This window comes from Arvicola amphibius, chromosome 2 (assembly GCF_903992535.2).
Source record: "Arvicola amphibius chromosome 2, mArvAmp1.2, whole genome shotgun sequence".
NCBI classification, from domain to species: domain Eukaryota; kingdom Metazoa; phylum Chordata; class Mammalia; order Rodentia; family Cricetidae; genus Arvicola; species Arvicola amphibius.
In genome coordinates this window covers 144,958,301-144,973,109 of record NC_052048.2, presented here as the reverse complement: position 1 = coordinate 144,973,109, position 14,809 = coordinate 144,958,301, and the positions used below count along the sequence as shown (strand labels likewise).

At 42.6% G+C, this 14,809-nt stretch overlaps 1 protein-coding gene across 1 annotated transcript in view; it reads left to right on the top strand.

Annotated features, from left to right (window-relative positions):
• The first annotated feature begins 1,361 nt into the window (after positions 1 to 1,361).
• Rnf32 (ring finger protein 32) overlaps positions 1,362 to 14,809 on the top strand; it is a 37,965-nt gene continuing 24,517 nt past the window's right edge. Inside the window, 13 exon segments of the mRNA XM_038319378.2 lie at positions 1,362 to 1,407; positions 3,395 to 3,481; positions 4,028 to 4,091; positions 4,094 to 4,114; positions 4,117 to 4,253; positions 4,255 to 4,294; positions 7,906 to 7,977; positions 7,980 to 8,030; positions 10,919 to 10,968; positions 11,439 to 11,469; positions 11,472 to 11,562; positions 11,957 to 12,012; positions 12,015 to 12,067. Coding sequence (XP_038175306.2) covers positions 3,467 to 3,481; positions 4,028 to 4,091; positions 4,094 to 4,114; positions 4,117 to 4,253; positions 4,255 to 4,294; positions 7,906 to 7,977; positions 7,980 to 8,030; positions 10,919 to 10,968; positions 11,439 to 11,469; positions 11,472 to 11,562; positions 11,957 to 12,012; positions 12,015 to 12,067 — 681 coding nt within the window. The 5' untranslated portion in view covers positions 1,362 to 1,407; positions 3,395 to 3,466.

The window sequence follows — 14,809 nt, the reverse complement described above, 5'->3', positions numbered from 1 at the left end:
AATAACGTCTAGGACTACAGTTGGGGATAACTGATAGATGTCCAAGGACACGATTCAGCAAGGCATCTTTTGTAAATAAGAAATCCATAGTTTAGGAAAATAAAGCAACTTGCCAAAAACAGGTCTAGCAAAAGCTTTATCCATTTAGGCTTCAATAAAGACTAGTCTTAAGACTGCAAAAGGTGGCCTTTACTGCTTTTCTAAATCCATCATTCACTGTAGCGTAGGTAAATTATACTTTTTCCTCAAAAGCTCCTAAACTATGTGAAAATTCATAACTTAAAACTAATTGTGTATTTGACTTTTAAAACTACTTAATCTGCTTTTACAAGGTTCAACAAGGTTTTACAGTAAGAGCCAGTTCAGAAAGTTCATTGCCAAGAAAAAGTTGTAACTTTTAAGAGGAGCTTAAAGTTCTATTGTTCCAGAGTTATATCATGTATACCAGATTTATATCGACTTTTGGGACGTTAGTGACAGAAGACCAATTTTCCAGCTCAGTAACTTCTGCGGAGTTTACTTTCTTTGTAGGGAACCTTGCATTGTGTTTTCTTTGCATTTCTAGGCGAACTGTATTCCAATGAATGTACAACAAAACTGTCATTCGAGGCAGGAGAAAATCAATACAGACTTCTGCTTGGACCAAGAAGCAAGAGACTTTTAAAAGACCCCAGGGGTTCAAGCTTGTTCAATGGACAATGTGGGAGATGTCACTGAGAGTTGTCACTGAGGTTAGGTACCCCAGGAGGCCAGTAGCCACAGGGACAGCTCTCTCCACCTTCCCCTTGGCCGTCAGAGAAGCCATGAGAGCCCAGGGCTAGAAAGGAGTTACTAGAGGAGGGGGCGAATGTGAAAAGGCCCCGGCAATGCACAACAGGCCGGGATCGTCAGGTCAGTTACCGGGAGTCAAGGCTGGACAATGCAGCCATCGTGAGAGGTACTCGAGGAGACCGGGCGGCAACGCCACGGTGCAACAAATCTCCGGACGCAGGGGGCGACAACAAACCCAGTGCGAAAAGCCGCATGGGTCCCCGCACCCTCCGGACGCACCGCGCAGTCTGACTGGGGTACGCCGGGTGGGAAGGGCGCGAGACAAACACCAAACAGCTTGGGAACAGGAGTGACGGCGCGCGCCTCACCACACACGCCTACGGCGCGCGCCCCACGATGACGTAACCGGACTCTCACTGACGACATGGGGGAGTGGCCATGACGCAAGCGCCGGCGCATCAAACCGCTTGCGGCCAGTGAGGCGAAGAGGGAGTCTGACCCCCGCCTACTGATCAGTCAGACTTGGCAAAACCCGGGAGCGTGCGCACTGAGTGCCAGGCGCCGGCGAGCATGCGCACTCCGAAGTCCTGGTTGCCGTGACAACGAGGAACAGTTACGAGACGGTGCGACCCGGAGGTGGGGAGGCTGGTGTGCGTTTGTTCCGTAGCTCTGTCTGGGGCTTGGAGAAGCGCGGGTGCTGAGGGAGGCGGCGAGGCCCGGACGCTGGGTAGTGTTGGGGCGGGAGGGGAGGCACGGGTGTCGCGAGCGATCAGAGTCGCTGTGGGCGGCCCGTGGGGTCCTGCCTGCCTTGCGTGTGGCGTGTGGCTTGATCAGTGAACTCAGGGGCTACGTCCAACGGCATCACTCGGCTCCGCAGGAGTATTTAAAAGTAGTATGCCGTGTCGCGTGTGCATTTTTATTGTTGTATGTATCAGTTGCCTTGTGTTAACTTAAAGCAATTGGTGACTAAACGCCTTGACGCATTCCTACCTGTGCTTTCCTACCTGGCACTACCTCCGAACTTGTGCAAGCTGAGATTTATAAACAGGCTGTTTTCTGTTGTAGCTGTTAGTGCCTGGCAGAGGTTAAGTTTACCACTTTCCTGTTTCCAGATTAGCGGGTCACCTCTTCTCCATTTATATTTCCTCATGCATTTGAACTAAATCTGGCACGTTTCGAGTATTTTTGAAAATTATACAATTTGATGATACTATGGGACATGAGGCAATTTTTTTAACCCTCTTACCTTCATATTAATCACAACGGTATAATAAAAACTAAGGGAAACTGTAGATTAAATTAGCTACCTATGGTTAACGATAGTATGAACCTTGTTGAAAATTAAACAATTTTTGGTATGATGCATTCTTGGTCTCTGCTGATTATAAGCATTTTGAACTAGGAAAAGGATGGTGGTGCCTTTCAGCATTTTATATGCCTTTCTCCAGCCTAGGCCATGGCAAGGAACATTGAATACAAACTTCTTCCATAGATCCCCATGCCAGAACTGAAAAGAAACAAGGGAGAGGGCACGGTGAAAATGATCTAGGCTGCTGAGGGATCTGAGCAGCCGCTAGTTCTTTTCTTAGTCTTAAATCAGGTGTCTCACACATTAGTTTCCTACGAAGCTCCTTTCCTGTACTCTTAAATGGTAATGCTGGTGGGGGGGGGGGGGGGGTGGTGTTAGAAACAGAGGAGCGTTTATGGCATGTGTGGGGACAGGCCTAGCGGCTCTGCCAGCACCACGTCTGAAAGTATTCTCTCGATGCTCTTCCTAAATTGTTTTTTTAAAAAGTGCTCTGTAGAATCTTATGCACCTCTTGCCTTCCTAAAAAATAACACCATGAAATACAATAAATTTATTAAATAAAAAATATTGTATTGAAATTCTCAAGGTATTAATAAAAATTGGCAAAAGGAAAATAATTATAACATGCATGGTCCCCAAACTAAAAGGGGCAATACCAAATACTTCCCCCAGCTTTTTGAGGGGATGGGAGGCAACAGTAACCATTTACAGAGTATCTTATGCAGACAATCCTTTGTAAGCCCATTAGGATGTTTTCTTCTTTGTATAATAATCCTGCAATGTCAGTGATTTTGTGTTTTTATAGATGCAAAAACTGAGCCAGAGATGTTTAGATAGCTTACCCCAAAAAGCAGAAAGCAGGTGGCATCAGTGAGTCTGTTCTCGTCTTCTGTCCCGCTATGTTTGGGCAGGTTGAAGATAAACAGCAGGCCCCTTATACCCACTTCTTGTTTCCTTTCTCCCTGAAAAACAAACACACATGCGGGTTTCCTGAACATCTTTGCTGTTGCTCGTGTTATCCAACAGCTCATTTCTTTCTTCAAGACTTGGCTCAGATGTGTCTTTAAGGGGTTGTTCACGTGATCTGATTTTAGTCTGAGACTGCACTCTAAATCCCCATTTTTGCTGCTAGAGTGTTCTTTGTGTTCACATTCTTTCCAGCACCGTGGCAGCTATTGGAGGACAGGATGCACTGGGTATGACTGTAAGCTGGAAGGTGTAGCTCTGTGCTGCCCTGCAGCTGGCATTCGGTTATCATCTCCATTACCCTAGGAGATCTGAATGTTTACCAACACTCTCGCTTTCTGTTCACAGCAGAAGATGGAAGGAATTGTAATGTGATGCTAGACTTTGTTGAAGCCACGCCACAGTGTTTCCTGATTGAGCATGTTAAAAAATAAGGTATTTCATCCTCCTCAAAACCAACCCATAGTTTCGCTCTTGGGATGTAGTCATACTGGACCTTCTTTGAGCATAAAAATAGTTTATAAACCTTGTGTCCATGAGGGCTGTGAGCAGGAGTGGGAGGTGTGGGTAGTGTGGGTAACAGTAAGTGCTATCTGCAGGCCTCTCCTGGCTCAAGAACCTGGTCCTGCAGCAAATGCTTTAAGTTTTCACCAAAGAGCTTATGCTTAAAAGCATGGTGTTTGCCTGGAGTCTAATTCAGTTATAACAAAACAGCAGGTGTTTATTTAGGCACACACAGGTTTCAATGTATTGGTTTATAATTAAGGCTCCAGAAATTAAAGGAAAAGGTTTCCTTCGTTTCTAACGTAGATGTGGGTCTGGGTTTGCTCTGATTGGGTACGGTGGCTCTGGCATTCCTTCCCATTGATTTGCTAATATGCCCACCTGTGGAGCACAAAGCTTCAGTTTTCTTCTAAAGACTATTTGGTATGTTATACACTGTATAAGTAAATAATAAAACAACCCCACCTCTACTTTTAGGATCGTTCATCTACAAAAGGTAACTTAGCAGTCACTGCAGTTGCCTTACAGGACCCACATTTTACATTGACCTTCAACTTGGACATCTCTCGTAGCAGATCCTTGTAAGACAAATGCGCAAAAGAATGAGAACAAGACAAAATCTCTCAAAAGAGACACAACGGCCATAATAGATACTGGGCTTAGAAAAACTACAGAGGGCCCCAAAGTGGAAGATCCAGAAAGGGGAGTATGTTCTAGATCCCACACCGCCAGCGCTAACTTTAGGTAAGCTAATCTGGTCATTTGTTGCTTGATGCTACTAACTAACCCAGTGTAACCTCCTCAAGCTGGATGGTACCCTATTTACAGAGCTGAAGCAATGGTGTATTTTGGGGAATAAATACACCTTAACATTTTCATTTTATTGGCAAATACTGACAGCCAAGTGTGTGTTAATACAGGCTTTAAATGCCAACTCTTGTCTGCCAAGAGGTTTTTCCAGTTTCGAGATTAAGTGTTGGTAAGAACTGACTCCTCATAAACAAGGTGGCCACCAGCAATACTATAAGTTGACAGCAAATGGCAAGTGACTTGCTTTTGTGAGTGAATTTCCTGGCTTTATCATGTGCCCTGTGGCACTTCACATAATGCAGAGTTGGTCTGTGCTTCTGTATTTTAAAAGCCCTTCTGCCTTCCTTTGCATATTTTTGTTGGCTTTGGAATCTCCTTGTATAGCTCAGGCTGGCCTCAATTCTCAATCCTTATGATTCAACCTCCTGAGTGTTTGGTTTATAGGCACGTGTCCTAGATCTTTGTGTTTTGTGAATGTAGTTTCCATCTGGCATCTTCTAGATGAGCCTGGTTCCATTAAATTGAAAAATGAACTTAAAGATGGTGTCCTTCCTCCTTAAGCAGCTTTCTCACCTCTAGGTGAGGCAGCAGTGTCTCCACTTGGTACATAGCCCCAGCAGTAATGCTTATACTCGTCAGCCCAAACCTCTGCTTGAATCTGTATAGTGATCCCTCATTGAACTAAATGCCTTGATGTTCCTCATTTCAAGGGACCCCCTTCCCAAAATTTTACAGGCTCAGTGCTTTCTGGTGACACTGACATCAGTTTAAATACCATCCACAAATTTAGTGCCCTTCCATCTTAATTGGATCCCTGTCATACACTAGGGCCATAACTTTGTTTTTTGAGAGAGAGAGAAGGTCTCACTGTGAAGTTGAAGCTGTCTTAAACGCAACCTTCCTGCCTCTGCTCCTACTGTAGCCCTATATGACTATTATAGAAGTAAAAGTTGTCAAATTGTCATGAATCTATTTTTTCTTATTCATAGTTTGGCAGATAGAAGATTTGGTCTTACCTTGGCAATTTCAGCATGTAATTATTTTCTATGAAATCAAGAACTTTCCTGTTTCTTTTGAAAGAAGCACTTTACTTCCTCTCTTGGCACATCTGAATAGTCAGCAATCTCTGCTTTGTTGCTTTGGAGCCCTCAACAAACCCTAAAGCTGTAATACTGCCAACAATCTGTCTAACCACCAAGACAACTACAGAGGAACAAGGGGTACAAAAATACACAGCCTGGTAGACTAGACAGAAATGGAGCATGGGACCATAAGATTTTATTGTACTGTTTAGATGGGCAAACAAAATGAAAACTTATGAATTATTTCTGGAATTCCCATTGAATATTTTTAGATAGTAGTTGACAGTGAATCACTGAATCCTCCAGAAAGTACAACCACAGATAAGGGAGCATGACTTCAGTGGATAATTAGCTTAGCATTAATTTCCTGGTTCCCATCACTATAGTAGCATGTTAAGACCACAGAATTCTTTATACCATTCTTACAATCTTGTGTAAGTTTGAAATCATTTTAACTGGGAAGCTAGAAATAAAAGATTTCTAAATGATTAGGCATTGCAAATAGGTTTGGTTAGGGCTATTGTGCTGTAGACAGGAGGTGGGTGGGGATGCCTGCATAGCACAGAAGGGAAACCCCTCATCAGGCAGTCAGGTACGCCTCTTGTTCCTTTAGCTGCTGAGGTGAGGAGCAGAAAGCTTCCACATATGGCAGAGGAGCCATCCAAAGGTGACAGGCACCTTGAGAGAGAAAGCTTACTCTCAGCTTTGCTGCTGTGGGCCATTACTACAAATACAGGTTTGTGCAGTCAGCGTCTGGCCCTTGTCGGTAGGCATCAGTTTCATATGCCCATCAGTATAAGAATAAATCAAGGCTGAGTTCATTGCTCAGGATGGCAGGTACTAATCAAGACAGGAGAGGCCCTGAGCCTAATGGCTCGGGTTCAACTCAGATTTTTTGGATTTTCTTTGTTTGATTGTTTGTTTTTTGTTCTCCTGATGGTTTTAGTGTTGGTATATTTTTACTAGAATTAAGTCTAGTGAAGTAAGTTAATCTTACCTATATTATCAGGTGAGTTTGAAATATAGATGCTCTTGACAGAGTTTTTATTTGTTGCTTGTGTGTGTTTTCACAGGTGTACGCATGTGCGGTAGAGACCAAGAGGCTGGTATCAGTATCTTCCTCATTTACTCTCTACCTTATTTTTGAGACAGGGTTTCTCACTAAAACTAGAGCTCACCAGTCCACCTAGACTGGCTGGCCAGCAAGCTCTAAGGATCTCCTGTCTCCGCCTTGCCAGCACTAAGCACACACTATCGTGCAATTTTTTTTACATAGATGCTGGTGATAGAACCCATTCCGCTGCTTTGGTCATGCATTTCTGATTATTTCCTTTCTCTTATTCTGTATTTTTTTTCCTTGTGCTTTGTATTTATCTAGATCAATTTCATTAGAAATGTCTCTTTGGAGAAAAAGATTTATACCTACTGTTGGTTCTAGTTTCATTTTGGCTTTTATTTTCTTGGAATATTCTGCTGTTGTCCTTGTTATTTCCTTTTTGTTTCTTTACTTTGCGCATTTCCTTTTCCTATCATCTTAGGTAAAACATTGTGTGCAGAGTTTGTTTCCTGGCAACTGCATGCAGACATACACATCCCGTGAACTGCTTTTTTACCTCCCATGTTGACACTAATGTTCTCATAGCTACTTAGTATTAGTACTAGGTCTCCCTGTTGTCTTTTTGTTTTCTATATATCCACAATTATTAAGGCTCATGGGATGAGTGTCCTCTTCTGTGACTTTTCCTGGGAAGGCACAGAAGTCTATTTATCTAGAAAGTATACTCCCTGTGAGAGTACGTTTATGCTCTAGCCTTTCAGAGTATATTCATACTTCTAAGATAAATTTTCTAGGACCAAGAGTGCTTTTTTCTGTGCTGGGTCTGTTTTTTTGATGTACCTTTACTATTATTTAGCAGTGTACAGCTAGTGATTTATATTTACAGTCCTAGCCAGCCCTATGCTCAGGAGTGCTGCAGGTTCTTTCTCAAAGTGAGTTCCCATGGGATATAAGCTCATGTGGTGGGTTCTTATAAATCTCTTACTTAAGAAGTGTATTCTTAGGTAACACATGATTGATGTGCTTTGTAAAGGTGAGGGCAGCAAGGCTAAGCGGACAGAGGCAGTACTACAGGCTGACAGTTAAATTAGACGAAAAACAAGAAGGAAAATGGCAAATAATATAAGTGTTCTTCAATCTTCTATACAACTAATGTCAATCCTGCTTGCTTGACTATCCCTAGCATTCAGAATGATGACAAAGTTTGTATAAAACATAAATCATTATTGGGAATGTCAGGTGTCATCCCTTCACTCACACCTCCATAGACAAGCACCTTGTTACGCATTGTGGAAGGTTGCTATGATGCCTCCCTAGAGTATCTGCAAACATGATTGCCTATTAAAAATTACATGTGACTAATGCTAAAATACATGAGTTTTTATTGTGTCTTATCTTTCCTGTAGCCCAGAAACTGGGCCTTTTTGCACCTCCCCCATTGCCACTGTCGTCAGATGAATGGGAGAGAGTGAAGCAGAGATCCTCCTACAAGGGGACTCCATGCAGCCATGCCCGATATGTAAAGAAGATTGAAACTCCTCCTCAGGTACATAACAGAGCTTTAGATCAGCCAGGCTCTGCATCCTTCAGTAGTAGTCACTGAGCCACCCAGTTCCATGCTCCCTTGTAACTTTCAAATACTTAACATTTTCTCTATTACCCTTAAAGTGGTGTGTATATGTCTTGAACACCATCACTTGACAGTGTCCACTTACTGGTATGAAACTAAGTACAAGTATGCCATTTGCATGAAAGGATCTTTGAATATCTTCAAGAATTATGGGAGAATCCTGGTATAAAATGGAATCTTTGTCCACACAGCTCTTAATGTAAGATGGCTGTCATCCCGGTGCATAGAAAGCTCATGACCCTGTCACACAGACCCCGTACTGTGCCTGACTAACTGCCAGCTCCAAGGAGCCAAGGTCACTCATGCTTCAGAATTTGGGGAGACATACGGTCTTGCCCAGCTTTTGGGTAGTGTGTAGCCTTAGCTTCTCCATGGTAGGCTCTGAGACAGCAGCTGAGAAAACCCAGCATATAGCCAGGCTGAGGTCCCAGCTGAAGGACCCCAAGCTTCATGGGCTTGTCCTGACCTCTCAGACTTAAATACTTCGCTATCAGCAAAGAGCTCACAGCCATTTTTGCTATCAGTAATGTGAATTAGATGCTTTAAAGTACACTTGTCCTAGTAATGTGGATTAAGATGCTTGAAGTCCACTTTCCTTCTAGCTCTCCAGAGACCCAATCTTACATAGGAGTTGGATATTGGGAAGATTTCAGTCAGCCCTTGAACCACAGAATTGTCATATGTAGGGAAGTTTGTAATTTAGTGTCGGAGTGCAAGGTCATTAAAGCTGCAGAAAATCATCCAGCGTCAGCAACCTCATTTATTGTCTGTACATGTTTAGCCTGGTTGTATGACGGATGAAAATTTAAATATTTCAGGTGTTATTAAGCATTCACTAAACTTTGTCATTTTATTTGGCTAAAATACTAACCGTATTGCATTAATCTTGCACTTAGTATTCCCGTATTGGATTTTTTTTTCTTAGTTAAAAACAATTTTTCTGGATTAGAGAAATGGCTCAATGGTTGAGAGTATTTATGGCTGTTCTTCCAGAAGACCCAGATTTGATTCCCAGTACCCACATGGTGGCTCACAACTCTAGTTCCAGGAGATCCTATGCCCTCTGACTTCCATGGGCACCAGGCATACAGATTAGACACACATGCAGGCAAAACACACACACACACACACACACACACGAAATAAAAATAGAAATAATTTTCTCAATTACTTTCAAGATACTTTGTTGTTTGTTGTGGTTTTTTATTATTTGTTTGTCTTTGTTTGGGGGGTTGTTTTTTCCTAGTTTGTTTGGGTTTTTGGTTTTATTGAGACAGAGTTTCTCTGTGAAATAGTCCTGGCTATCCTGAAACTCGTTCTGTAGACCAGGCTGGCGTCGAACTCACAGAGATCCTCCTGCCTCTGCCTCCCAAGTATTGGGATTAAAGGTGTGTGCCACTACCACCCAGCTCAAGTAATTTCTGCAGTAGATGACACCATCTAACAGTGAGAACAGAACTCAGGTGATTCACAACAGACCAACCCAGAAATATGACAAAATGTAAATGAAGTGTAGGCCCTCACTTGTGGAACGGTCACCATGAACTGTTTGCCTATAATGAATATATGGGTATCTCAAAGTATAATATTCTAATATTATTTATTAGAATTATGTAAGACTTACATTGTTAGAGCAGAATGATATCTGTTGATAAAACACTTTGAAAATTATATTAAAAAAACTGAGTCCACCTCTTTTCGGTCTTCCTCTCTGAGAGGCAGCTTAGCTTCTGCCTCTCTCCCCACTTCTCTGCTTCCCCCTTCTCTGTCTCTTTCTCCTCTTCTCTCTCTCTGCCCCCTCTTTCTCCCTTTCCCTTCCATAACCCCCTGAATAAATCTTCAACCTCACTCTGAAAAAAAAAAACTGAGTCCAAATATGATTTTAATACAATACTTAATTAAATTTAAGCTTACAGTTGGTAGGGTCCAGAAAAAGGTTTTAGGGGCTAGAGACGTGGCTCACAAGTTAAGAACGCTGGCTGCCCATCCAGAGTACTGGCGTTCGATTCCTAGTACCCACATGGTTCTTACATCCACCTCTAACTCCAATTCCAGAGGAGCTGATGCCCTCTTCGGGTCTTTATGAGTACCCTATGCATGTGGTACACAGACTTACATGCAAGCAAAACACCCATGTTCCTAAAATAAAATAAATATTTTTAAAAGGCTTTAGGAGTTTATGAGCTCTATTCTAAAATTCTTTTCTTTAATCCCACTTAAGGAAAACACAGGCCACAGGGTAGTCACTGAAAACGGTAGGACATGTATCTGCCCACTCACCTCCCCGTGCTTATGGTCTAAAATTCTTTCTCCTTATTGGGTTTAGGCTAGTTTTGATTTTTGTTTTTCCAGGTCAAAACATCACTGTTGGATGGAGAGTTTGAGTCAGAAGGGTGGCGTTTGTCTCATGAGCATATTTTCTCTCAGAATGATGTCACAATAAGCTGTGATTTTTAAGTTGAGGAGTGTAATTTAGCTGAACAAAACCCTATAAAAGATGTTTGCTTATTGTGTCTCTGCTCCTTCTCCCACCAAGTCCACACCACATGGACGGGTTCCTTCCTGCCCCACACCCTATCTACCTAGCAGTATCTACCTTGGCAACTCCCTTTACTGGATTATATCAAGCATGATGTGTTTTATGGTATGGGGTCATTGGCTTTGTTTAGATGATATGCTTATACTCTATTAAACTTAAAACATAAGTGCGAAGTGCTCAGCTGTCTGAATGCTACCTTCAAGCATCCGGATGCCCTTATAGAGGATGAATTACTAACCCAGGACTCTGCTCTCTCTGGGTGGACAGGTGCTGCTTTCCTGCTCACATGTATTCCACAAGGTAAGGAACCCAACCCTGGGCCTGGCCTCCTTCCCTCACTCGTTGAAAGAGCCATTTGTTGATCCATGAGCACCATTTGTAGTCAGAAACATGGCTGCAGCTCCTCCTGTTGTGAAATCGTGGATCCTGTGGCAGACCCGCAGAAGTCTGTGTAGCAAGTTGTTAGTGGTGCACATCAAAGCTGCTGATAGCTTGCTTCCTGCCGGCTGTTTGCATGGCAGTCTGACACATAGCATTTTACCTTTACCGCCACTTGACTTTCAGAGGTTTTTGAAGTCCTCTGCATGCATGTTCTTGTGGAAATCATTTGAAACAGGTTCCTGAGGAAGTGCTAACATCTGATGAAGCTACTTCATAATTTAAGTTTGACTGAGTTTCACTTGAGAAAAAGAACACTAATTATATTAGAAGTAAAAATGTTGTTTATAAGTAATGACTTGTAAGGTTTTAAGTGAAATCCTTTTCTTCAGGCATGCCTTCAGGCTTTTGAAAAGTTCACAAATAAAAAACCTGTCCCCTCTGTAGAAAGAACCAATATCAAACCAGAGTGATACATGATGGGGGCCCGCCTGTCAGAGTAAAGTGTGCCACCAGGTAAGAGTGTCCTCCATGCCCTGAAAAGGGGGAGACAAATGTTTGTAGCTCAGTGATTACTAACCCGGAAGGTCACTAGGGCAGCCCAGGCTGGGAGGAGTACCTTGTTAAAATAAGGCCATTAGGGGCTGCAGAGATGGCTCAGTGGTCAAAACCACTAACTGCTGTAGAAGACCCAGGTTCAATTCCCAGCACCCGCATGGTGTGACTCACAACTGTCTGTAATTCTAATTCTAGGGAATTAGATGTTCTCTCTGATCTCCATGGGCACCAGGGACATAAGTGGTATAGATATTCATGTAAACAAAACATTCATATGCATAATAAAATAAATAATTTAATTTAAAAATAAGGCTATTAGGCAGTCATCATTTCTACATCTCTGTGTTTTTAGAGTCCAAGCCTACTGGAGAGGGTACATCGTTAGAAAGTGGTACAGAAACCTAAGGAAATAGTCCCTCCTACGGATGCCAAATTAAGGAGAAAGTTCTTTGAGGAAAGGTGGGTGTGTACCACTACCTGCTCACACACACACATGGTCTGTATGGGTGAATATTCGGGACTGGTAAAGTCAACAGGCAGTGAGACTGCAGCTCACTTCACTTTTAGAGTTTTTGCTCAACTTAGTGACCTCCAACCTCATTGCATGAAAAATGGTATTCAAATCAGCTTTGGTTTGACCATTGTGTGCTGTTGATGGTACCATTTTCTGATAAAATAAGGTAAAATTGAGCTTTTACAACTCTTAAGAGTCCCCAGTTATACTACAACATCAGTGGCTGAACTTTGTGGGATCACCACATTACAGAAACAGACAACTCCTGCCTGTGCTTGCTTATGCTCACTTTGCATTTTTATGTTACTTGGCAGGGTGTAGGGTATTTTATTTGGGGCTTCTATTGCTGTGAAGAGACACCATGACATTGGCAACTCTTATAAAGGAAAACATTTAATGGGGCGGCTTACAGTTCAAAGGTCCATTATCATCATGATGTGACAAGGCAGCGTGCAGACAGACATGATGGTACTGCAGAGGTAACTGAGAGTTCTGTCTTGTACGGGCAAAGTAAGTGGTCTGAGACACTGGGTATGGCTTGAACATATATGAACCCTCAAAGCCCATAAGTAAATGGCAGTTTATGAACATAAAAGGGGAAGCTCCCTGTGTTGGATTAGTTTTTTTTTTATTTTATTGGGCATGTTAATTAGGTGAACCAAAGGGGGCTTTTGATTGCTGGATTTCAAAATTTGATAGGTGGACCCTCGTAGTCAGCCTCAGGAAGAGCACGTGACAAATAAGGGAGCAGACCTTGGTGGTTAGCATTAGAAATGTCATCTAATGGGTTCTAGCAAGGCAGAAGGAATGGGGGAGAAGGGTGAGGCCTGCCAGAGCCATGTCTGTCATGCTTGGACTGACTAGAGCCCCCTTCAGGCACTAAAGTCTTTGTTCCAAGCGACACAGTTACTAGAATATGTAAACTAGAACATTTGGCCTGTTGTGGTTGCCACTGTTCCTCACGTTTAGTTAAGAACTTGAAGAGTAGGCTGGCATCGGATGTGATGTGGATGCTAAGCTAAGGGCTTTGCACACTGCATTGTGAAGTGGTGGCTAGAAGATACCAGAAGGACTGTTGGTCTGGCTGGAAAAAGCTCCTGCCTTTGGCTATAAGGAGGGCCCAAAGACAAAGGCTACAGGGGCTGCCTACCAAGTTGGATTTGACCAAGAAGAAAACAAAATATCTCAAAAACCTTGACCTCTCATAACTGAATAAGGAACAACAATGTCTGGGTAGGGATGAATTTCTAAAGAGAATTCCTCATTCCTGTCTACTGTTGGGTGAAGATTCCTGTTTTCCCACTTCCAGATTCTTTCTCAAACACTGCCATTTATACAGAAATAAAACAGTAAAAGTCGTGATCATTGACTAGATGAAAAGAATGTGTCTCTCTTCACTGTCTGGAGTGACGTTCCTCTTCCCCATAAAGAAGGCAGCACACAAGCCTTCCTTCTAGGTCTCATCTCTGTCTCTGCTCATTAGTCAGGATGATACCCCGAATCAAACCAGGATAGGCACTTTGGGCCAACTTACAGTTTTCGGACATCTGTCTTTAGAGCTCAGTTTCATCTTCCATCCAGACTTATGCCTCTGAAATTGTTCTCATCTTTTGTGTTCTCCTGTGTATTATACTCAGTGGACTGATGGTCAGTTGTTCTCTGAGACATTCTTAGTAATTGTTTTTTTTTTTTTTTTTTGCTTTTTTTAAGACAGTCTCATGTTGCCTAGGCTGGTCCTAAGTTCGCAAGTTCAAGTGTAAGCTGACAAAATACCCCTGAGCCAGATGCTCTTTATAATTTCTATCTGCATTAATATATGGCTTACAAGTCAGTGTCATTGTTTGCTTTTGCAAAATTTTAAGACAGACTTGAAAGCTATTTACCATCTGTATGTGGATAGTGTGTTCATGTTTACATGCAATGACTTTGGAAAGTCTAGGCTAAATGTTGCTGTCACATAAAGCAGTCATGACAATCAGTTGATGGTCCTCACTACACTAATTTATCTATGAGGGTGTGATACAGCAGATTAACTCACATGGTATGAGAACATGTGAAGACCCAATGCTGGTGGTTGTTTTCAGAGCCCCGTGATGTTACAGAGGTTCATGAGGCTGTATTCTTAAGCCAAGGGAGGCCCAGTAGTGTCTGAGGCCCAGCCCTGATTGCTCTGTTCCATGTCTTAAAATGCTTTTCAGACACTGAAAATATTTGTTGTATCTTTACTTGCTGTAAATGAACCCCACTCTCATTTTGCTTGGAGCTTTTTACAATCTCCAAATAATTCCTCCCATGTAAGAAAACAGTTCAGTTTCTCTTAATAATGACAAGGACCACTAGGACTAGCCATCACATGAAGGCAGATCTCTCTGCTCACCACCATCTTCTATCCTGCAGGGAAGAGCTGAGAACACTTGCACAAAGGCTCCTCTTGGCTTTATGAGTCTATTACAGCACCAATACCACTTCTCTGAAAAGGACAGCACTGTGGTCTGAGGCTCTTGATAACAACCAAGAACAAACTATTTGATGTCCATGGGGGGGGTGCAGATTAAAAGTAAAAGGATGGAAGTCAGTATACTAAGGAAGTAGAAGCTGGGAGCAAGCAGGAATAGTTATGCTGATAGCTGAGAAGGCAGGTTTGAAGGGTTGGAGAGATGGGTTAGCTGATAACATGTTGCACAAGCAAGA